We start from the raw sequence: 23,730 nt of genomic DNA, 5'->3' as shown, positions 1-23,730 counted from the left end.
GCGCAGCGCGGAGGCCCCGCCCCACCCTCCCGCCGTCACGGCGACCTGCGCGGCTTCCTCGAGCTACAGACGCCGGTAAGTGTCCAACGGCTCTTTACTTGTGGGTAAAAAACACGATCAGTCCCGCGGTTACTCGAGGGCCCTGCCGGGCGGCCGGCCCTGCTTCCAGCCTCCGAACCTGCCGTTCTTCTTGAAGCCGCCAAAGCGCGGCGGCCCGCGGTTCACATCCTGCGGTTGTTCCTCCAGCTCGGGCAGCTCCTTGGCCACCGCCAGCTGCCAGCGCCGCGTGTCCCGCCACTGCTCCTGCAACAGAGCCAGCACAGTCAGCCCTGCGTGTGCCACAGCCCTGGCAAGACAGCACCAACCACTGCCCTAAATCCCATCGCAGGGACAGAGCAAAAGGACAAGCAAGAGGGAATTCCCTAACGGTTCTGCCCACCTCTCAGTGCAACATCCCTGTTAGATCACACACTCCATCCTCTTACCCACCCTGTATAAAACCTCAGATAAGACGATTGCCATGTATTTCGCCTTGCATACACCCCTGGAAGTTCCAGCTGTAACATACCTGTATATGACTCAGCTCGTCCATAGGGATATCGAAGCACACCCCCTATAGCAACAAGTATATAAATAAATAAAGTGACATTTTCTTTCCAAAAACATATCCCAGAACATAAAATTGAATACCCACACATACACCAATGCCACCACCCCTCCTTCTCAAAGGATGGGCTATCTTACCATCTTTCCCTTGAGGAAACGCATTGCAGATATCTTGCCATCTATTTCCTCGCCAAGCTGCTCCTTCAGCCCTCTCCAGGCATAGCTCATGGAACGCATCTCTATCGAGCACTGTAACACCATGGTCACAAAGCCCTTTGGGAGCAACAGAAAAATACACTTGTAAGAAAAGACTGAACTTGCTTGGACAGCCTATAGCTCAGTAACCATAATGAACCCCTGGTATTCTGACATAGTAACCCTAAGGGACCAGCATCCCAGAAGTGAAGCAAACAAAAGCCTATTAAGAAACTGAAGGCATCCATTTACCATAGGACTGACCACCAATATAGACAGCCAATAGCATTCCTGCATTTTGTTTGGAAGCAGAGACATTTGTTCAAAACATACAGAATGTCACAGCTACAAAAGGGATTTAAAAAACTAATACAGAAAGCATAGTCCACACATGTGCTATTCTCAATGAATTGCACCAGGTTATCCTCAAATGCATCAGGAAAAAGCAACACTGAACTTTTCACCTATCAGGATTTCTTTGAAATGAGGTACTTGCATGCTACTTGCAATATGCAGAAATCTAAAGTTCTTTCTAAGAAAGGAAAACTACAACAGCAAGAACCAACCTATCAGACTGTAAAGTTTCCTTAATTAAGCTCATCTGTAGCATCAAAGTCTTGAGTTACTTAGATGTACAGCACAATTACTTGACATCTCATTGCAAGAAAATACACTGACTGATACCAAGTTTCTTTAGTTGCCTGCAGCATGCCAGTAGGAGCTGATTTCTATTAAAGAACAAAAAATAAACTAGAATGAGCTAACAGTTTTAAGAAATCATACTGAAAGACCCTGAAGAGAAGGTGCTAAGATGCCACACTTGCACAGAACTCCAGCAATCCTTTTTTCTGTTCTTGCTAAAGCAGTTATAACGTTATTTACCGCAGTTGAGTTGAGTAAGGAACGCTGCTGTATGGAAGATGCCCCAGAAATATGGGCCAGAGCTGCTGCCAGGGCATCAACTGCCCCTTTCTCCTCTATGAGCTCTCGAGCAGACTGCCTGAAGTAGTCTATTGCAGAAGGAGGAACGGCATCCAAACACCTGCATGTTGACAACAAACAGCTGAGATCAGCACACTGACCATCAGTGTGAAGTGCAGTCACGTTCAAGACAACACAAATATTTCAGTTTAGAGATTAAAAACAACTGCTCAACTTTTAAAATACAAGGTGCATCCAACACCATGCTTACGATCTCCTTTACACCTGTGAAATTCTCACCCATTACCAAAACCTCCACCAAAGCAATTTCCACCAATTGGGCAGCAAGTGTAACCAGAGCTGCATGGAACAAAATGCTCAACCTTCACCAATAAAATGTCAGAGAGATACAGGATGGGCTACAACACCCTCACTATTCACCAAGAGCAGTGGAACTTTTTGCTTTACTAAGTACTGTTCTTTAAACTCAGTTTCTTCACACAACAGCAATTTTCTTGTTCTGCTATCAATAGATTTTTGTGTTATAAGAACGGGTTAACATTAGAAAGAATATACAGAACAACTACTTCTATGAAAAGGTTTACATTTAAGCACACAGAGATTTACTGGTATCATCTTAGGAAGAATGGTCAGTGTCTACAGGCAAAGCAGCTGACTTCTATGACACAGGGAAAGACTTGCATAACTTTAGATTAGAACCTTAGAACTTTACATTAACAGTCCAGCTGCTGGAAGAACTCTAGTATTTTAAGAGTAGACAGATAAACTTACTTCTTAGCATCATCACTTGAAGCTTTAATTATATCTGTAGCAGACGGAACACCTATACGCCTGAACGTAATCCCCTGAAGTCAAGAAAACAAATTACAATCAAAGGTATTTTCAGCATTCTATAATTCAACGAGTCACATTACTGAGACCTGCATTCACTTGATGCTTACAGCAACGTGTCTTCACTTAAATGAAAGTATTTCTAAAACTAGAAAAAAAGTTTTTATTTAAGTTGCTGCCTTTGTTAATCTGGAGCTACTTTATACCAATTCACAAGACTAATGAAAGGCATGGTCTCCTTCATACATTCCTGCTACAGTCTGCATGCTGACAGCAATTGAGTACTGCCAGCATGGGCAAACTCATGAGAACCCATAGAATAAGCTGATGTTGAGGCATTTACCATCACTTAAATGCCAGCATTTCAGGTCAGTGCACTCCCATGCTGGCCTCATGCAACCATAATCAGCCTAATCTAAGAGTGCTGCTGTCTCTTCAGGACTCAGATTATTCCATTAAGTCCAAAGCAGAACTCACCGCTTTCTGCTCAACCTGCTTCAGAAGGTCTTCTTCTTTCCTCTGATAGAAACAAATACAGATCCCAGTGCGGCCAGCTCGACCCGTGCGTCCAGACCGATGGATGTAGGAATCAACATCCTTCAGAAATCCAGATTAACATGAGAAAACCTTGTATCGTTTAAACCACTGACATTTATTTATACAGTGTAAGAGAGAAAAAAGTAAGCTGAAAATTCTAAATCAGAATGCTAAGGATGATGTGTTTCTATACCCAAGCTTGTAACTGCACACTAACCACTGGAGATCTGTTATCCTAGGTTTAACAAACATTGCTGACACATTTTTTCAATTAAAAAGCTCCAATGGAGTTTCAATATAAGAAAAAGGGCTGTAGGAGTATTTTAGAATTGGAACAAAACAAAGCCCAAAGCTGCTCAGAAGGGATTCAGAAATACTGAAAAAATGCTTAAAGCAACTTAAAGACTTTGCCATGCAACAGAAAAGGAACTGCCCACCATACTGACACAAAAAAATATTTTTAAAAAATCATTTTACTTTATTTTCTCTACTAACTTACTTTTGGTGGAGAGCACTGTATAACCAGGTCAACTTCAGGAATATCCAAGCCACGGGCAGCTACATTTGTTGCAATCAGAACCTCAAACACACCATTTCTAAAGCCTTTTAGTGTAACTTCTCTCTGTTTCTGTGGAATGTCACCGTGCAATGACTGGGCTTCCTGTCAGTGAAACAAACCATTCCCATATTATTTAACAGGGAACACAGCTGCAACAGCTTGAGATATTTAATTTAAAAAAAAAAAACACACACGCACACAAAATATTGTGCAGTGACTGAAAAGAATTACATGGCTGATAGCAAGGGTATACAGAACATCTTACTTCGTGGTTTTCATCCTTCTCAGGGCCACCAACACTCAGCAGTGGTGTTTTACCATAATGTTATTATCTGTAGCATACCTACAGAAGACATGCAATTTCCAGCCTGCCTTGTCAACAGTGGACACAGGAACAGTGGCTGTTCAGTGACTGGAGCAGTCACTTTCACTGGAACAAATGGAAGCAACTTTACTTGCTTGTAAAGAACAAGCAACAGGCTTTGTTCTCTGCCCTGGGAAGCCAACCCAATCACAGACACTGACATGAGGTATCCAGGGCACAGCTAAACCTTCCTAGTGATCCAAACCACATCACTTTCTAATGGGAGCCGAGACTGATTGAGTGTTTATCAAGGAAAAAGGACAGCCACGCACTCAGAATTTAAACAAACAACATGCAAAAGCAGAACTTAATAACACAAGAAACTAACGTGTGACATACTGACAGAAGAACAAAATTGTTATTGGATATGAATTTAACAGGCAGACAAATCAAAATTGCGCCTGCAAGATTTTCACATGGATTTCACACAACTAAACATGCCTTCCCATCACTAATTTATTAGTGGTATTTTGTATCAAACAGGTTTTTCTCTGGGGGGAGGGGAGGGAAACAAAAAAACAGAAAAACAGCACCTGTGTCCACTTTCAGAAGAGGGTAATAATTCAAGAAAGCACAGAAAACCTGCTTAATTTATCACCCAAGGCCTGAACAAACCATAAAATGACTTTTCAAGGGAACAGAACATTCCATACCAGTACTGTGTTAGGTGGATTTTCTTGAATAGTGATTGATCAAAGAACAGGTGCCATTAAGAGGTAGTATTTCCTGGCTGTTCAGCAAAAGCTGCATATTTCCCTACTGATCTGGTTCTGTACAATTTTGAAGCTGAAGGAATAATTGCATGATCACAACCAAGAGGGTATTTTAACTGCAAAGCTCTGCTTTCAGGCATGGATTTCAGAAGTCTTGAGAAACATGGAGAAATAACTGCACCCAAGCAATGCCAACCTCCAATCTCTTTCAGGTCATCTGCTCTCCATTTGGACCCCAGTACCTGTTTGAGTGCAGAATTCAAAGCCAGCTCATTTGCTTCCTTTTTAGTCTCACAGAAGACAATCGTCCGCCCATGGCTTCCACTGTAGACTTGAATGATGTCCCCAAGAACTTCTGCTCTCTGAGATGAGCGACACTGTATAGCCAAGTGCTGTTTGGGAAAGAAGCACAATAAGCATTCATATTAAATCTAAGCTCCGAACAGGAGAAACAAAATGAATTCAGTTGTAGGATGTCTGTATTTAATTTGTTTTTAAACTGTAGACTACTGCCCCTACACAAAAGCCCTGCTTTATAAATTCATGTATCAATTAAGGGAAAAGTAATTCCATTCCCTCACTGAGAAAGCCAGTGTGAACCCACTTCACGCAGGCGATGTGCCTTCTGGACCCATACAACTCTGCAGAAGAATCACTCACTTCCACAGTCGTGGCAGTCCTCTGAGTCTTCTTTCCAATCAGGTCTACCTGTTCATATTCATCTTTCATGTATTTTTTTGCCACATCGTATACCCAGCGTGGACAAGTTGCAGAAAACAGCAATGTCTGAGGGTTGTTCTCAGAACCTGGCAAAAAAGATCACCAACTTCAGCCATCACCACAGACTCACAGTTAAGTCTACACAAACTGACTAAACAAAGCAAGTGAATTCTCTCAAACTGAGATGTTTATAGGTACAGCAAGTCAGCTACAAGAAGAAATCTTGTAAGCAATGAAAACATTTCTAGTATCCTTTTCACACAAAATGGAAAACTACAGTAACATGAACTTCAACAAACCAAATCCGTCATGTCTGATCCCAGAACTTACCTTTTTTATAAGCAAATCCTAAGATTTCTTCTACTTGTTCAGCAAAGCCCATGTCTAACATGTGATCAACTTCATCCAAAACAACATGCTTCACGTTGGAAAGATCCAGCTTGCTATTCTGAATGTGGTCTTTGATCCGTCCAGGAGTTCCCACAAGAATATCAATGCCACTTTTAAGGAGATCAACTGGAAAAAAAGAGAGAAACACAACTGTCAGAATGCTGAGACAAAAGGTAGAAAAGCTACCAGCAGTGCCTGTAATATTAGTACCAAAAACTTACTGTCTTGCTGTTTTATCTCTGAATAAAGGATAGTATTCAGCCCAAGTAATAAACAAGCAAGCCCAATGGTGCTCCAAGTTCTCTGCCAGGAACAGTAACCACACTACAAGCAAGTTTACAGATCTGATTTCTAAACTGAAATCAGCTTGCATTAAAAAATTCCACAGCTTTATAAAAGGAAAAAAAAAAAAAAAAAAAAAAAAAAAAAGCTTGTTTTTTTCAGCTAAGTTTTTTCTCTGCTGGCTGTGGAGACAGATGGAGTCACACTCACATACACAGTTCTCTTTTTTCCTTGGACAGTCATCCAGTCCCAGTGTATGTCCATTCACAAAACACAAACTCACAGTAAAGAAGCAACAAGGAGGATTAGGTACTTGGCAGACCTACAACTGCATTTTTAAATTTAGATTTATTACAGGTAAAATAATTCAACTCTACTGCACAATCCCTTTACAGATAACATCATGGCTGACTGAAGAGAAATTGATGGGGAGAAAAGCATGTTTTACTCATGAAATACATTTGGAGGAAGTCGACTCCCATCCTTAGAGTTTACTTACACTGTGCTTTATATGGAGTTCCTCCATAAAAACATGCCACTGAGAGTTTTCTTGTGAGATTCTTGAAGTCCTTGGCGACCTGAATGGCCAGTTCTCTGGTTGGAACCAGAACCAGCACCTGGAGGGAGTGACAAGAAACAAAACATGCAGCTGAGCACCCTCCCAAGAGAGGGCACAGAGAACAAGATTCATGTCAAACAAGGGAGTGGTGCTGTAGAACTGATACCATTTTGTAGGGTTTCTTTGCTTGTTTGTGATTCAATTTTATGCTACACTTACTGCGAAGGTGGTACAACTCCCCATCCTGTGCATCACTGCCTCAAAGTCAGCAAGAGGAAACAAGGAAAACCATTACAAGATAACGAGAGATGTAGAATGGCAATGTTTTTCTTAACATCAGGTGAAAGAGAGTTTCAGTAACATCACTGAGGACATTTAAGGCAGTATTCATTGTGAAAGAACAAAAAGTAATGCTGAACAATTTAGCATCGTTTAGATCTGAAATGATACACAGCATGAAACACCCTGGCCATGTACCCTCCATCTTCACCTACCTGCCTTCCTACAGCATCTTTCCTTTCACCCACATTTTAAGAACAAAGTGATAAATAATTAAATTCACTCCTACAAATCTTTCAGACAACAGCATTTTAAAATGTATGTTATCTATTATTAACTTTAAAGAGAACATACGTGTAGATTGTAGCAACTATTCAGTTTGAAGTACACACACTGTATTTGTGGGGGAAAGTGGGGTCTGAAACCTGACACATTGTATGTACTGATCTAAGTGAACCATGCAGAACTACAAGCACAAACAAAGGAGAAAAAAATCCTCAAAGCAATAAAAAAAATCTGCTTTGCCATACTCAAAGGTTCTGGTGTTAACCCTTAATAAATTACCTTTGGTGAACGGCCTCTTCTCTCATCTTGTGAGACACTCTGAAGCTTTTCAGTCAGTGGAATAGCAAAAGAAAAGGTTTTCCCAGTTCCTGTTCGAGCTTGAGCAATTAGGTCTTTGCCATCATATATGGGCTGAAAAGTTTTCACTTGCACAGGAAACAGGTATTTGACACCTCGACCTGTAAGGTAAATCCAAAGAGGTTTCACTAATTAGTGCTCCTGCAAGCTGACTTAACTAGCTGAAGCCCTAACTGAGAACTGGACTGATCATGTTCAGACAGATCACATCAAATCCTGCACTCCACAGCAGGTACGAGTTCTCCGAGCAACATGATGGAGCTGTGCGCGTTCCTGCTCATTGCAGGGAAGTTGGACTAGATGGCCTTTAAGGATCCCTTCCAACTCAAGCCATTCTGTGATGATTCTAGGAAAAACACACCTGTTTTTTTTCATCCCTACCCCAAACAATAAACTCCAGACTGAAAGTGAGCAAATCAGAAGCTTGGTTCCTACTAATAACAGCAGGATCTTTGAATCTACAGTGGCTGCTCGCATGCATGCCATCACAGCATAATAAATGCAGGATGATCTGGGAATTAACCCTCGGCTTCAGTCTGCCTGTAAGGTTAACAGAGCGCAGTCCTGAGCAAACACCTACAGAAGGCTCTTCTCAACAAACCTTTGAGCAGGTTGACAGTGTTTTGGGAGAGAGGAAAATTGGAGAATGCGCCTTCTCTGGCTTCTTCTGTCAGCTCCTAGGAAGACAAAAAAAAACAGCTTACTATTCTTGGAAGGTAACTAAACGGCATAACCTACACAGCCACACCAGAAAAGCCCCGCGTCTGCCTCATCTGCGCTGGAAACCCAAAAGCGGGCAGGCAGGGAGCGGCAGAGGAGCGGAGCAGCGGGGATCATAGTCGCGTGCTGCCGAGCGCTGCCGGGCAGCGGAGCGGCCCTCCGGCACCACGAACCGCGGTTACCTCAGCGTCGCAGCCGGGCTCCGCGGCCGCGGGCGCCCCGCCGTGTCCGGATGCGGGCGCAGACCCGTTCAGCTCCGCCGCGCCGTTCCCCTCCGCGCTCTTCTTCGCCTTCTTAGCCGAGGGCGGCCGCAGCCCGCCGTCGCCCGGCTCGCTCTCCTCCGGCGCGTTCTGCTCGCCCTCCGCCTTGCCGCGCCGCTTCAGCTTCTCGGGCCGCTTCGGCTTCTTCCCCTTGCCATCCTCCTGCCGGAGGAACGAAGCTGCCGTCACGCCACGAGCCGCCGCCGCCGCCCGCCCCGCGCCGAACAAAATGGCCGCCCCCGCGGCCGCACGTGCCGGCGCGCACTCGCCCGCCCTTCCCAGCACCTTCGGCTTCCTCCGGCGTCCGCGACGGAGGGGTTCTGCGTCCGCGGGTGCCCGCGACTCGGCGGGGCTGGCGGCGGGCCCTGCAGCGGGCATGGCGGACGGCCACTCTCCGCAGAGGTCGGCGACGGAACGCGCTCCCGCCTCGCCGGCACAACTCCAGGGGCCGCGCCCCGCCCCCGCGCGCAGGAAGTGAGGAGCGAGGCGCGGCGCGGGGCCGCGGGGCGACAGAGCTGCCGCCGCCAGCAGCGGGAGGCCCGGCCTTGGTGCGATCCTCCCGCCGCACAGCCCCGCGCACGGCGGGGCCGCCGCCGCCCGCGCCGCCACAGGCAGCCCGAGCCCCGCCGCACGGCCCCACGCGGCGCCCATGCAGCCGCTGCGCCGCCCCTTCCGCCGGCACCGGACAGCGGTCCCTTCCTCCGGCTTCCCCCGGCCCGGAGCTCCCCGGAACCGGGTACCGGGCCGCAGCCGCCGCCTCGGCTCCGGAACGCCCTGCCGGCCGCGCCCGCAGCTCCCACCTCCCGCGCCGTGGTGAACGGGGTGAGTGCTGCGGCCTCCTGTAACCGAGGGCCGCTGTGCGCGCTGACGTCCGCACTACTCATACAGGACCCCTCACTTGCTCTTGTGAAACCTCATCAGGTTCCTCTCTGCCCAACTCTCCAGCCTGCCCAGGTCTCCTTGAACAGCAGTGTGGCCTTCCGATGCGTCAGCCGCTCCTGCCAGCTTTGTATCATCAGCAGACTTACTGAGGGTGGATTCCATCCCTTCATCCAGACTGCTGATTGAAGATGGTGAACAAGACCGGACCCAGCACTGACCTCTGGAGAGCACTGCTAAATGACAGGCCTCCACCTGGACTCTGCACAATTGATCACCACCCTCTGAGCTCTGCCAGTCATCCAGTTCTCAGTCCACCTCCCTGTCCACTCATCTATCCCACGCATCCTAGACTTTATAACGAGAATGGTGTGGGAGACAGCATCAAACGCCTTGCTGAAGTCAAGGTACACAACATCCACCACTCGACCCTCATCCACACTGCCCTTGTTAGAGACTGGAATGATACTGGCTGTCCTTCAGCCTTCACACACCTCTCACTGCCCATATATACCATGTAAGGTAAGAAGCATCTGCTTTCTCTCAAACTCCTCAGCACTATGTTAAAAACATCTCACATACAAAACAAGTTTGTAAAATAATATTTTACTTTTTTGTAACCTTTTTGGAAAATGTACAGGTTTGGCCATCAGTTAAGATCTATATTTTATACAGTGAGCTAGGCTACAGGTTTGGATGCGACACACGGATTCTGGAACAAAGATGGAGGTTCTACACACAGATGAAATGGCAGTAAAGAAACAGTTGCTTTTTTTTTTTTTTTTTAAATGGACAACATGATCTTGTTTATGACCAAAGTAGTACTGAGGAAAAAAACCCCAAAAAATGAATGACATGTTTTTTTGAAGTGGTACAGACACAGGAACAGCCTATTTTAACATATTATAAAATACTGCCATCCTGCTTCTCCACTCCAGGCTTCTGAGGTCAGCGATCAAACGCTCTGTCATAGCTTCGTTTCTGGCCGCTGCTTTTGAATCTGTTTCTTCCCGAGCCACCCCGCCGTCCATTCCTAGAGCCTGAGAAGCTTCTGCTATTTCCTCCTCTTCCTCGTCCTCTTCCTCCTCCTCCTCCTCCTCCTCCTCCTCCTCTTCCTCTTCCTCCTCCTCCTCCTCCACCTCCTCGCTGGGATTCTTCTAGCTCAGGTAATTCATTCGCCACACACAGACAGCACTGCTTGGAATCTTCCCATCTTTCCTGTTGAAATAGTATCACATGTATCAAATTAAATTTGAAGAATGCAAATATGGTATATTCCCTAATCACTAAATTGAAAAGATCCGTTAAATCCAGGGTATTCAAGTTTCTAACTATTGATCAATACTGATTTCAAAATTTTCCAACGTAGAAGCTGGAAGTCTGTGTATGCCTCAGACACCATACACCAGAAGCAACACCAACCACAGAGATTTACAGAGGAGCCTCAGCTCTTACCCCACCTTGCATTGCTTAAGAATTCCACTAGAATTATTACTGACCCACCACTCACCAGCCTCCATCTTCACCACCTCTGATCCAGAACTAGAAGTTGCTTTAGGAGCAAACAAACACTAGGGCATGAGGGAATGGAGATGCACTGAGAAAGTAATACTGGAATGAAAGACTGGAAGTCTAGGGAATTTGGCATGAGAATGCTAACTCTGCCAGACAAAAACCTGATTTCTCTGAGGAAAAGAACTGAGGGATGGATGGAAACAAAGTGATATTAAAGTGAAACATGTTGCATACCAAGAGCAATCCAGCAGGATTAAGGGGTGGGTTATTCATTCCACTCTTCTCAGTGGATACGTGAATAATTTAGGAAAAGAACACTGGATGCTTGTTTTATTCTTCTGTTCTATCACAGCCATCCCTTTTGGATGCTAGAAGAGGCAGGACACAGCCTCGGTAACATTTTCAGCCTAACCCTGTCTTGCCAGTTTCATCTAAAGTCCGCTGTGACCAGAAATTTCAGTGAAGCACATACCTCTATGTCCTTTTGATCTGCTGCAGGAATATCAAAGCACACACCCTAAAAAGAGAGAACAGTTTCAGTGGATATAAATCTAGCCTTTTAATTGATTGTTAGCTAAAGAAAAAGAGTCTAACAGAACCTACAAACCTTTGTGCTAACACAAACTTTCAGTTTCAAAGCTTTTTATGTTGCATTAAGATGCTTCAAAACCTCTGAACATTAGAAGAGTAGTACCAGTGTTCCACAAATTGTGTTCCTCATCACATCTGCCATTACTCATCCCTAAATTCTCTCGAATCAGTTTCTCCTATACTAAGAAATGCATACCTTCAGTACATGTCTGTTTCTCAATTTGTTTTCAGTTTATTGGTTGTTTTTCCCATCCCAGGCTACACAAACCACATAAAAACTGGCAAACACAGACTGCTTTCTTAATACTTGGTACATGGCACTGCAATAGGAACTTGAGCACTGATAGGAATGAAGGATGTATGGAAATGTATATGCGTGTGGAAAAATAAGAGCAGAAGAAGAGATCAAAGAATGAGGGTGTTGATAGCACATATATGAATTAAGTCATCAAGATCACAGTCTCTCTCTACAGATTTGCTGATCTGGGCATGCTGAGAAACAAGAAATACATCCAAAAAAGCAAAACAATGGAGCAAATCAGCAACACTGCCTAACAGCTCACACAAGCATTCCTTGCTCTGTGTCACTACAAATCCCAGACAGTTTTATCACATTTTCATGTCTGTGAAAATGCATGTAGAATCTGAGATATTAAGAGGATGGGAAATTAGTTTTGCTTAAAATATTGTCCCACATTAAGCTTTGCAACAGTAACTGTACAGCTATCACGTACACAAACCAAAAAGTAACTTTCTGATTGTTTTTAGGTTACAGAGATATAACGTGTATTATGAGAGCTAACTGTCCTGAAAAATTCTGTTATATGTTTTATCATAAAAGCAAACACAGTTTGTACCTTTTACCTGTACTGCTACCTCTCTGGACATGCCAGTTACACTGCACTGTACTCCTTAACACATCAGTAGAACAGAAACCTAAGCTGCTGAGATGACCACTGACCAAATAGATCGTGGCCATCCTTTTGTCAGAGGATCTTTATCAGAGCTTGGAATGGGAGCAGGAAAAACTACACCTACTCATCCATTTGCTGAGGAAAAAGGCTACAACCAGAGGAGTAAGAAGTAGCAAAAACCACACACATACACAAAACAGCATCAAAAAACCCTTACCATTCTTCCCTTGATGAAACACATTCTGTTCACCTTTCTGTCAACATCACCACCCAGCTGTTCCCGTAGTTTTCGCCAAACATAGCTCATGTTGTTTATTTCTTCAGAGCAGCGCAGTACCATTGTAACAAATCCCTGCAGAAATGGGACATGTTCCATTCAGTCAAAGGAATAAGCTTTAGCTCATCAATCAGACAAAAGCCTGCTATTTTACCATTGATAAACTGTGCTTTCAAATAGCTTCTGTTATGAGAGAACAGGCATACTTAAAGGCCCTACATTCTTAGCTAACATAGCAGCAGATAGTAGCCTAAACGCAGTTTCCATGAGCAGACATAAATGATTCTCCATTTAAGCAACGCGGGGCGAGTTGTTTGTTTTTGCTTTTCCAAAGACAAACCTGAAAGCCATGCACACTTACCACATCTGAGTTCAGCAGGGAGCGCTGTTCAATGGAAGTAGCACCTGAAATATGTGCTAGAGCTGCAGCCAAAGCATGAACTGGTCCCTTTTCTTCTATTAGCAACTGAGCAGACTCTTTGAAATAATCAATAGCAGACTGGGGAACAGAATCCAGACATCTAAGAAGAAAAAAATTGCTAGTTTGGGAACAGAAATAAAAACCAGCAGTCCAAGACTTTAACAGTGATGAGTTCAAAGAGCTCAGAGACAGCAATGGACAGTCCAACCAGCCCTCCTGAACTAGAAAGATAGGAAAATACAGTAGAGCTTGAATCATCCAACACACCTGATAGCATCTTTGCTGGAAGCTTTTATTATATCTGTTGCAGTAGGAACACCAACACGCTTGAATGTAATGCCCTGAAATTTATAAAACAAAATACAGATGAAAGTTGTAGCTATAAATAATTAAATTTTAAAGCAATAGTGTTGGACACTTAATGAAACAACCACTTCAATCTTACATTTTTCTTGTCTTCTTATCATTTTGACTCCCTGCTTTGTTACTGAAAACTACAAAGCTAATCATACAGGAATATGGATAACAAACACTGTTTATGTACCAGGTCAGTTTAAGTGATCCATTGGCTTTAAACTGGAAAGTATAGAGACCATTTTGACATATTCTAGGGGGGAAAAAATCCCACAAATTATCAACAAAATTAGAAATCCAAGTAGATCAGACTAGAATTCAAGTACGAGTTATGCCACCTTTCTCAGCTCAAGCTTAAGTTTTACCTGCCTGAGACTAAACCATCTCATCTGAACTGGATGAGAAAACCATCCTATGGAACACTGCTGGAAGTTCACAATCAGTGAAGCTACATGCATACCAGTCATTAATCACACAATAAGTCCAGGGTGAACACTTACAATGAGCACGTCATAGCTTTCCCCTTGCCTGCCCTTCTCATCTCCAAAGGTAGAATCTTATGGCCTTTGTTGACAAACTGTGAGTACAAGGATCTGCAGTGTGCTGCCTGCTCCACACAGCATACCCACATTGCAGAATAACTGAACCTCACCTGGATGTTTTACATAGCGTACTCTTACTGACATAAACAAAAGATGACATGAGGATTTTATATGCTGCCCCAAAACATTACATTTGGTGCTCAAGAACAGAGGAAAACTGTACTTTACCGCTTTCTGTTCCACATATCTTAACTGATTTTCTTCCTTTCGCTGATAAAAACAGATACAGATCCCAGTCCGCCCCGCTCGACCTGTGCGTCCAGAACGATGGATGTAGGACTCCACATCCTTCAAAATAAACAGCATTGTGACTTACTCAGCTCACTGCAATTTCATCAGTTGCACTCACATATCTTTGTAGAAACTATGACAATTTAGACTGAGCAATGCACAAAAACTGCATCTAAGAACTAAGTTAAAAAATGTCGTTTCACTAAATTCAGAAGAGCAAGCTTTTCCATAATACTTTAAAAGGATGGAGAATACAAAAAATGGTGGGCATTCCTCTCACATCTCCTGCCAATCAGCTTGAAAGCACGGTTTCTGAGCTATTAATAGTGAATTAATTAAACAATAATATATTTTTTTAAACTCTCTTAACTTCTGGCACTGTTCTCACTGCTGAGGTCTCCTCCTCACACACGCCCCTCCTTTGTTACTCTTGCAAGACCAGCTGCTTTTTGTTGCTTCTCACTGCTTCCAGACTTGTAACTACCATAAACAGCCTTGGAGGGAAAGGCTTCAGAAAGCCATAAAAGAAAGCATTTTTAGGAACATCTTTAAATATTCTGGGCACTGATGCACTCCGAAAAATCCTCAAAGAAATTCCTTTTGTATATCAAGACATTCCTTACTCTTAAATGCAATGATGATAAACTCTATGGTGCATACTATCAATTACTAACACTTATTACTTGAATACAAGACAATATATTCTTATTGCAAGACACTCAACTTACCTTTGGTGGTGAACTTTGTACAACTAGGTCAACTTCAGGGATATCTAAACCACGGGCAGCTACGTTGGTTGCAACCAGAACTTTAAATGCACCATTTCTGAAACCTTTCAGTGTGATCTCTCTTTGCTTCTGAGGAATGTCACCATGCAATGACTGGCAATCCTGAAAAACAGCATTATTTCAGGACTGCACTGAAATTCAGCAATATGGGTGCTCTGTTTTATGGTCACTTCTGACTGTTATCTTACTATGACACTGTATAGAAAAATTGAGTTTGCCAACTAATAATTCAGTGGTTTCAGAATATGTACTCAGTGCTTCTTATTTATCTATCTCAAAGACCTTTAAACAACAGAAAAAAAAAAACCACAGAACAGGAACATGCATCTCATCTCCATCTTTAACTACTGTGACCTATGAGAACAACTATGCCTCAACTTTCCAACCAGGCTCTCTATGCAAAGCTTAGTCTTTTAAAAACTAACCATCTCAGGCCTTCACAGCACTAATTTAGACATCTCTTCCAAACCAGTGTTGTTTCTTAATCCCCCTTAGTATATTAATTGCTCCCACTACCAATTAAACGATTAAAACAGAAGTACTGCTAAAAAAACACCCTATGGTTTCAGTGATTTTTTTTTTTAATCTAGTACTTCTTGAAGTTCTTCAGTATTACAGTAATAACAAGTGCAAAGATCAAAACATACAAAAATCATTTCACCTTTTGCTCAGTCATTTAAGTTTTCCACATGTAAGCAGTATTCAAAGCAAAACAAACAATCGTAATGCAATTCTAGAGTCACAACAGGATTCAGGAAGTTTTTCACACAGCTTTGGGTTAATGTCACCCAATAATTGGAATAGGCATATATGTTGCTAGTGAGCATTAAAGTACAAAAATGGAAACGTCTCAGTAATTCACTTCTCTTACCTGCCAAGATCAGTTCTGCATTGCCTATGCAAGATTTGATATCACTAACACCATCAGTAACGCAGGACAAGGCTCCACGCTCAGGTTTAGCTGTTAGTGAGGTCATCTAGGAGCCTAGGAGCAACACTCCTGAACACAGCTGTGGCAGTTCAACAAGCTTCTCCTTTCCCTAGGAACATAATGCTAACCTGCTTTCTAGACATTGGTTAACCCATTTCCCTAATGAAAATACATACAGAAAAAGTGGCTGCTGCAGAACTTTTCACCAGAAAGGAGCATGCAGTCCCAGCATCTCAGCACATCATAAATAATGCCCACAAGTGTTTTTCCACTGTGCTGCACCATAAATTGCAGGAAAAACACTAAAGCTCATCCACAGGAGATAAATAGCAGGACTGAATTCTTCCTATGCGTACAGCTTTAAACTCTTCACAGCAGCTAATAGCAGGTAGAGCCGCTGACACATTACTACTCTAAATCCTAATTGGGGCCGTCTGACAGTACTAATTAACATCAACATCACAGCTCAGTAACTGCTATTCTGGTACCATGAGCTACCATCCCAGTAGGTCTCCAAGTCAGTCACCATGTTTTAATCCAAGAGACACAGTTCTCTATCAAAGGACAGAAACTAACTCACAACTGCTTCACTTAATGTCAGCAAGAACCCCTAAGAAAAATGTAGCCCGACGCCTGTTAGTACAGCCTAGTCCAGAAGACTATAATGCATCAACTTTCAACCATTTTTTGTTTTTTTAAGGGTTTGTTTTGATTGACCACTTGCAAAATCCTTTCTCCTTCACTTTCAAAGTCACCCTAAAATTGAACTCAGCACTGCTCCAGTATCAATGTAGGGTTGATTCCTGTGACAGCCTTGTTTCTTAATAAAATTGATGGAATACCTGCTTGATTGACGCATTCAGAGCCAGTTCATTTGCATCCTTTTTGGTTTCACAAAATACAATGGTCCTCCCGTGGCTGCCACTGTAGACCTGAATGACATCTCCAATAACTGCAGCTCTCTGAGACCAGTGACATTCTATGGCCAAATGCTATGGAAAGGAATTCCTGAGGTTAGCTTATACAAATCCCACAAGAGTCTTTAAAACATCTGAAATTGGAAAATTCAGCAATACTAGCTAGACAATTCCTTGTTGGGCAAAACATTTTTGGAACATGCAAGATTCAGAAAGCCCTTATGTACACAATGATCAGTCTAACTTTAAGTGAAGTAATTACAGTTAATACACTACTTTTCTGAAGGACAGAAAGAGGTGCAGAATTTAACGCAGCTCTAGTAGCTACAGCTTTATGCCAGATAAAGTGAAACAAATACTATGTGTTACAAGCTTTTTTCAAGCTCAAGATTAACATTCTTTCATTCCTCCAGTACAATTATGATGCCACCAACTGATCTATCAAAGTAACTGTGAGACAATACTTAAATCTAAACAGTAAATCTCCACAAAATAACTCCCAAAAACTTCAACATCATCCCGATAAAGCAATTTAGGATGTGATGATGTGTCAAAAAGTGACAGGGATAAGATCTGAAAATGTTTCCTTCAGACAGATTACTCACTTCTACTGTTGTAGCAGCCTTCTGAGTTTTTCTCCCAATCAAGTCAACCTGCTCATATTTAGACTTCATGTATTTTTTGGCCACATCATACACCCAGTTTGGGCATGTTGCAGAAAACAGCAGCGTCTGAGGATTGTCTTCAGAATCTTAAAACAAATAATAATGTTTCAAAACGTCTTCTTTTATAGATGCATACTAGTTTATTACACCGTTATTAAAAATATGACACGAAATCTCACCAACTAAAATATGGAAGGAAAATCTGCTATCTAATTTAAGCATTATCAAGACCAGGAAAAAAAAAAAGGCTTTAAAAATTACAAGTATTTTCAAGATTACAGAATAAAATCACTATGAGCAAAAACCCAGTCTGCTTCTAAGTGATGGAAAGAAAGAAAAGCTTCAAATTCCTTTTAACAGGAGAGAGATCAAGTACAACTTCTAGGCGTGTGTCAAGGAAAGTTATCTGCAGATTCCTGGGTATTGGATTTTAAGCTTTGTGATGGCTCTATGAATTCCCAGTTTCACACTTCCTCACACGTTACATTCACGTTTCCTAGAAGACACTATTCAATCATTTCTAAATAAAGCCAGATTGCAACTTTGCTAAAACCTGAGCATATTTTCTGAAACAAAATGATTATTTCCTACTATTTAGTAAAATGTTGAGATTACCTTTCTTGTACGCAACTCGTAAGATGTCCTCCACCTGTTCAGCAAATCCCATGTCCAACATCTGGTCAACTTCATCAAGGACAACATGTTTCACCTTGGTAAGGTCCAGCTTGCCATTCTGAAGATGGTCTTTGATTCGACCAGGTGTCCCAACCAAAATGTCGATTCCACTTCTAATGAGATCAACTGATAAAGAAGAAAGAGCATAAGATGAGTTAGCAGTCAACTAATGAGGTTTCTCTACATTAGAGACACTTGAAGAAGCAGAAGAACAATCAACATCAGCTTCTTAAACCACTTGTAAGTACTTTATTTACAAACAAGTGAGAAGCGATGACAAGGAGGAAAAAATGGGGAAAAATAACAAAACTGATATCAGAGATTCTACTGCCCTCCCTGGGAAAAAAGAAAACTTCCCCATTTCCCTTCATTTTGCTCATGATTTAAATTACACTGCAAACAAAGAGGTTATTTTAACGTGCCTGGGAAATAGTTGCATCTTTCCAGATTGTTTAATTTAGCCAGATTTGAAAAACAAACAAAATCTGTCTAAATTATTGAAATAATTTATTTCCCAAAGTTATGCAGGAAAAGGAAATTTCATCCCTAATGATGTAAGATGTGTTGTAAGAAAAGAGTTTACTCTCATTCCTGCCCTTGTCTTGTTTAAAGCTATCAACACAGCAAATTATGCAGGCAAAATACAGAAATTCCTTACTCCTTACAAATCTTGTAATACCCCTCACCACAAAGAGGAAGAAAACCACATCCACTCACAGCTATAAGACTTCACATTTTTTTAAACAAAATACAAACGTTTATAAGAACTTACCCCAAATACTCTGTGTATGTATACAGTATAAGCTCTTTCACTTTGGTTCAAAGTATGAGAGCACACAAAGAACACTAAGAATATAACTGAGAGCTGCAGCTATTTCCCACCCTAAAAAGATATTCCGAACCACTGAATACTCCACAATTGCTTTTCAGATCTAGAGTTAAAGCTTGCATTTGAAAAGACCCAATTGCATTTCTCAAATACACCAGTCAACTGACATGTCAGTTATTGCTGTGTGGCACTTACTTTGTCCGTTGTATGGTGTTCCTCCATAAAAACAAGCTACTGTCAGCTTTCTCGTTATGTCCTTGAAATCTTTGGCAACCTGATTTGCCAGCTCTCTTGTTGGAGCAAGAACCAGAACCTACATTGGATGACAAACAGATAAATTCTCAACATGGCTTCTACCTAGCTGCTGCTGTCACAGAATCATAGAATGGCTGGCATTGGAAGGGATCTCAAAGCTCATCCAGTCCCAATCCCTGCCATGGGCTGGCTGCCCCCTACCAGCTCAGGCTTCCTAGGGCCTCAATCTGTGGTCTTAGGCACCTTCAGGGATGGGGCACCCACAGCTTATCTGGGCAAGCTAGTCAACATTAGACTTTCAGCCACCAGTTTAGGTCTGACCATAACATCATTAAAAAAAAAAAAAAATTGGTTCAAATAGTTATCTAAGCAAAGATTAGGGAAGCACACTGATTAAGTTTCCCATAACAGCATTCATCTCCTTCAGCATTATCCTTTTTAAGACAGAGTTTCTAACTATTAGATAGGAAATACTTAAATCTTATCTAACTTTAGCTTCTGAACAGTTGCTTGAGTATAAGATCAAAGAATTTGGATAAGAAAAGTTTCTTCAAAAACATACAAAGAAGAAGCCCTGCAAGCTTGGTACTCCTTTACAATCCTGTGAGAAGGTGTAAGGAAAAACCACCAAAACCTATCAGCTGTCTCAGTGAAACATACATTTGGTCTGCAAACTGGAGCTCAGCACAGTTCTGCAACCTGCACTGATATCCCCACAAAAGCAGCCCAACAGCTTTCCTCTCTCCCAATGCACAGGCCTCAATGTAGATGATGGACACGCCACAGGAGTTTTAATAGTTGCAACACTACTCTCAAATCTGACAACAGAGACTCCCTCAATAAAAACTCTCTCTTCTCTGCAAGACGAAATCTCAAGTCAGTTCTCCCAAGTCAGCCAACATGATGGCTGGATGCAAAAAAATGCACCTAATACCTTTTAGTTTTTTCAATTAAGTTTCACGTAGCCCATGAGATGAGTGACAAGATGAACTTCACAGACAAAACATTTCCCACCACAGAAGAGCATATGATCAGCTTTGGCCTATCTAATTTGGGGATACACTATAAGAGTTTGGTAAAACAAACTTAAGAGAATAAACTTAGTTGATCAGAATGCTGACATCTCGTAATGAATGTGCATTCTCTGGAACAAAAGTTTCAACATCTTTTGCTTGTCCTACTGAAAAATAAGTATTTTTAACATCTCCCACCATTTCAACAAACTTATTTAAGGAGATAGCTTTTATCCCTGCATAAACCTGAAGCACTTTTTCAGTGAGTTAATCTTCTGAATCACTTGGGCACAGGACAAACGCAAAACCAGCATTCTAGCCAGATAGTTACTTTTGGTGAACGGCCTCTTCTTCTTTCCTCCGAGTCTGTCTGAAGCTTTTCAATTAATGGAATAGCAAAAGAGAAAGTCTTCCCTGTTCCAGTTCGTGCTTGAGCAATTACATCTTTGCCAGAATATACTGGGTGGAAGGTCTTCACTTGCACAGGAAACAGGTATGTCACTCCTCGAGCTGCAACAATTAGAACAGACTGCTTTAATACAATACTCCTCAAAGGAGGTCACCCTTAGCAGAACATCCACCAAACAAGCCTAGAGCAAGTCAAGACTTTATCTTCACCTCCGCTGATTTATTTAATCACAGACGATTGATTTAATCCTGACACAACCTTAGGGCTGCCCACCTTACTCTCCTACTTCATAGCACCAGAGTCAGGGACAGATGAAATTATTAGCCATTAATGAAAGCTTTTAAATACTCTGACTGTATTTACGTAGTGCTCCCCACTTAGCTAAGAAAAACTTTCACTTTCAAATAAAATGTCAATATTACTTCTCTTAATTTTACATTAACTCATTCACAAACTAATGTCAGAGATGCTAAATATAACTGGTTTTCCTTTACATGCTATGAAATAACTTTGAACCGAAAATTTCCCACACCATTTTTTGAGCTATCTTTCATTTGAAGTTCTACTGTAAAGCCTGAGCTAGGCAAATCACATCATGAAAAGAAATTTACCTTGAAGAAGCTGAATGGTCCCTTTAGAGATAGGGAAATTGGAGAAAGCACCCTCTTTCTGCTCTTCAGTCATCTCCTGTTAAGTAAATAATAATTCATAAAATGTTTCCTATGAATACCGTGTGTGACGATCAGAAAATGTAGGATAACAGCATACACACTGGTGTCCCAGCCAAAGGTCAAACTTTCAGTAACAACATCATAGCTGTGGCTGAAGAGCCTTCTTTGTTTTACTTACTATTATATTTCAAAGTTAGACAGAAGCAACCTGTAATTCAAATGAAGACTTTGCCTTAAATACAATGGCATAATAATGCAAGACATCCAAACTCCACCCCCCAAAATTCTCAAGATTATGTTTTAAACAATTACTGACAGGCAACCAGAGTGTGTTGTAACGGGCAAGAAACGAGCCTGAGACCCAGCTAACCATCTACTGCCCAACTTGTACAGCACATTCATTTCCAGACACAAACTGATTCCTAGGAGTAACAAAACAAGGCAGACCAGCAAATCTTCCTAGAGCCTCACTTCAATGTATGTTTTAGCAGGTAGAATCAAAGTCCAAAAAAATAAAAACATTACTACAAAAGGGCTGAAAAATACAAAACTGTTACAATGATACATTTTATTACACTAAGGTGGATCTTACCATATTAAAAGCTAACAATTTATTAGATCACGCATTAAAAAAAAATGTTACGTTTCTTTCTCCACTAACTATAATAAAAAAAAAATTACCACAGAAGAACTCATATTGGCAAGAAGACAATTAAAACAAATCTCTAGCGATCACAGCCACTGCCAGTAAATCACACCCAGATGCCCTCTGCGTGCAGCCTGAAGGCAGCAACCAGCAGCTCCAACGGCACTGGCACTGTTGATGTGAGGAAACCACGGGCGCTGATCTAGAACTTCAGCACTCTCACAATTCCAACTGTTGGCAAACAACTGCCAGCAAGAACAACCAAGCAGCTTTCAGTCTGGAAAGTCAGGGCAGTCTTCCCATTGGTTGTGAGGGAAAAGCACACGCAAAGAAATGAAGATAACCTGCTCTAAACGTAGGCTGACTGTAACACAGGTGCTGAAAGCTCCCCTTGTCACCATGGCACACCAGGTACCCCCATTACCTGCTCCTGGTCACTGTCCCCATCCCCACTGGACGTTTCGCTGGAGTTGCTGGGCTGTTTCTTGTGGGTGGATTTGGCACTGATAGAAGACAGCTTGGCATTCTCTGGGCTCTCCTCCCTCACGTGCCCATTTTGCTTCCCTCTGTTCTTTGCTTTCTTGGGCTTTGGCGACTCACTCTCTTCTTCTTCCGACTGCTCGCTTTCATCTGCCTGAGCTTTCCTCTTCCGAGCCTTATCGTGCCGCTTGGATTTCTTCTCTTTCTTCTCCTTCTGGCGAGCCAAAAGCAACAAGGCCGTCAGAGAGACGCGCACACGTGCATTCCCGGCTGCTCTCAGAGGCGGGCCGGGCGCCTCCCGCTATCGGGACACCCGAGCCCACGCCGTAGGGCTCGGTCTCCACCTCAGCCCCCGCCCAAGGACACCTACCCGGCCAGCCGCCCCACCGGGCCAACCCCGCGTGCCCGGCGGTCCCGCCTCACCACGAGGCCTCCGGGAGGCCATGCACGTGGCCGGCCCGACCGGGTACCCCGCGGCACAGGCCTTGCCCGGCCCGAGCTCCTCCGGAGGGACGGGGCCTCCAGCAGCCCGCGCCGCTCCACGCCGTGCCGGGAGGTGGAAGCGCGACCGCCGGCACATGGGAGGAGCGGCACAAGCGGGCCGGAGCCGGCCTCGGCAGGCTTCAGAACCCTCCCCGGTACCTTGCGCCGCCGCCGGCTGCCGTCTGGCGCAGCCTCACTTTCCATAGGGCTGTCGGGCTCCGACTCGGCCCCGCTGCCGGCACGGATCCGGGTAGCCTCAGGCATCGTCGCTCGCCGGCCACCGCGCCGCAACCGCGCCGTGACAGGAATGGACCCCACCCCGGAAACCGGTGCCGATCCCGGCGAACTGCCGCCGCCCCATAGCCAATGGGAGGCCGCCCCTAGGCCGGACTACAAATCCCAGCGTGCCCCGGGGTCCCCGCTCGGCCTGAACTACAAGTCCCAGCGTGCCCCGCGCGCGCCCCGGCCGCGAGGCCGCCGCCACGATGGCGTGGCCGGGCTTCCCGGCGGCGGAGTGCTTTGGCGCCCTTCCGTGACTGTACATGTAAAGCACGTGTATGAGGGCAGAGAAAGAAGGCGGGAATA

General features: G+C 43.3%; 2 protein-coding genes and 1 long non-coding RNA gene across 3 annotated transcripts; 1 reads left to right on the top strand and 2 right to left on the bottom strand.

Moving 5' to 3' along the window:
- Positions 1 to 76: 76 nt before the first annotated feature.
- LOC125693345 (nucleolar RNA helicase 2-like) lies at positions 77 to 9,517 on the bottom strand. Its single transcript, XM_048945137.1, is given in 15 exon segments — positions 77 to 303; positions 569 to 613; positions 745 to 879; positions 1,684 to 1,843; positions 2,515 to 2,588; positions 3,052 to 3,171; positions 3,611 to 3,772; positions 4,990 to 5,139; positions 5,408 to 5,553; positions 5,798 to 5,983; positions 6,639 to 6,756; positions 7,542 to 7,720; positions 8,221 to 8,296; positions 8,522 to 8,761; positions 8,885 to 9,517. Coding segments are annotated over 15 exon segments (2,598 nt in total). The 3' UTR covers positions 77 to 129.
- Positions 9,327 to 10,267, top strand: LOC125693348 (uncharacterized). Its single transcript, XR_007377060.1, has 2 exons — positions 9,327 to 9,421; positions 9,521 to 10,267. It is a non-coding gene; the product is annotated as an uncharacterized LOC125693348 (long non-coding RNA).
- LOC125693346 (nucleolar RNA helicase 2-like) lies at positions 10,110 to 23,478 on the bottom strand. Its single transcript, XM_048945140.1, has 15 exons — positions 23,305 to 23,478; positions 22,607 to 22,876; positions 21,477 to 21,552; positions 20,788 to 20,966; positions 19,384 to 19,501; positions 18,300 to 18,485; positions 17,625 to 17,770; positions 16,945 to 17,094; positions 15,112 to 15,273; positions 14,321 to 14,440; positions 13,464 to 13,537; positions 13,137 to 13,296; positions 12,716 to 12,850; positions 11,466 to 11,510; positions 10,110 to 10,696 (listed from the first exon to the last, which is right to left on the bottom strand). Exons 1-15 carry the CDS (start codon positions 23,407 to 23,409, stop codon positions 10,427 to 10,429), a joined length of 2,196 nt encoding a protein of 731 aa, XP_048801097.1. The 5' UTR covers positions 23,410 to 23,478; the 3' UTR covers positions 10,110 to 10,426.
- Between the last annotated feature and the right edge of the window lie 252 nt (positions 23,479 to 23,730).

Source organism: Lagopus muta, chromosome 5 (assembly GCF_023343835.1).
Source record: "Lagopus muta isolate bLagMut1 chromosome 5, bLagMut1 primary, whole genome shotgun sequence".
Classification (NCBI taxonomy): domain Eukaryota; kingdom Metazoa; phylum Chordata; class Aves; order Galliformes; family Phasianidae; genus Lagopus; species Lagopus muta.
Note: the sequence above shows the minus strand (reverse complement) of the source record. Positions and strands in the feature narration are given on the sequence as shown.

Bases quoted from the DNA above. Each gene is read 5' to 3' on its own strand.
- LOC125693346 (XM_048945140.1), bottom strand. From the start codon at position 23,409: ATGCCTGAGGCTACCCGGATCCGTGCCGGCAGCGGGGCCGAGTCGGAG. The intron at 15,274-16,944 runs GTATTCCATCAA...GCTGTTTTTCAG, and splicing joins TGAATGCGTCAATCAAGCAG to GATTGCCAGTCATTGCATGG. The intron at 11,511-12,715 runs GTAAGGGTTTTT...CTCTCTTTTTAG, and splicing joins GTTTCATCAAGGGAAGAATG to GGTGTGTGCTTTGATATTCC.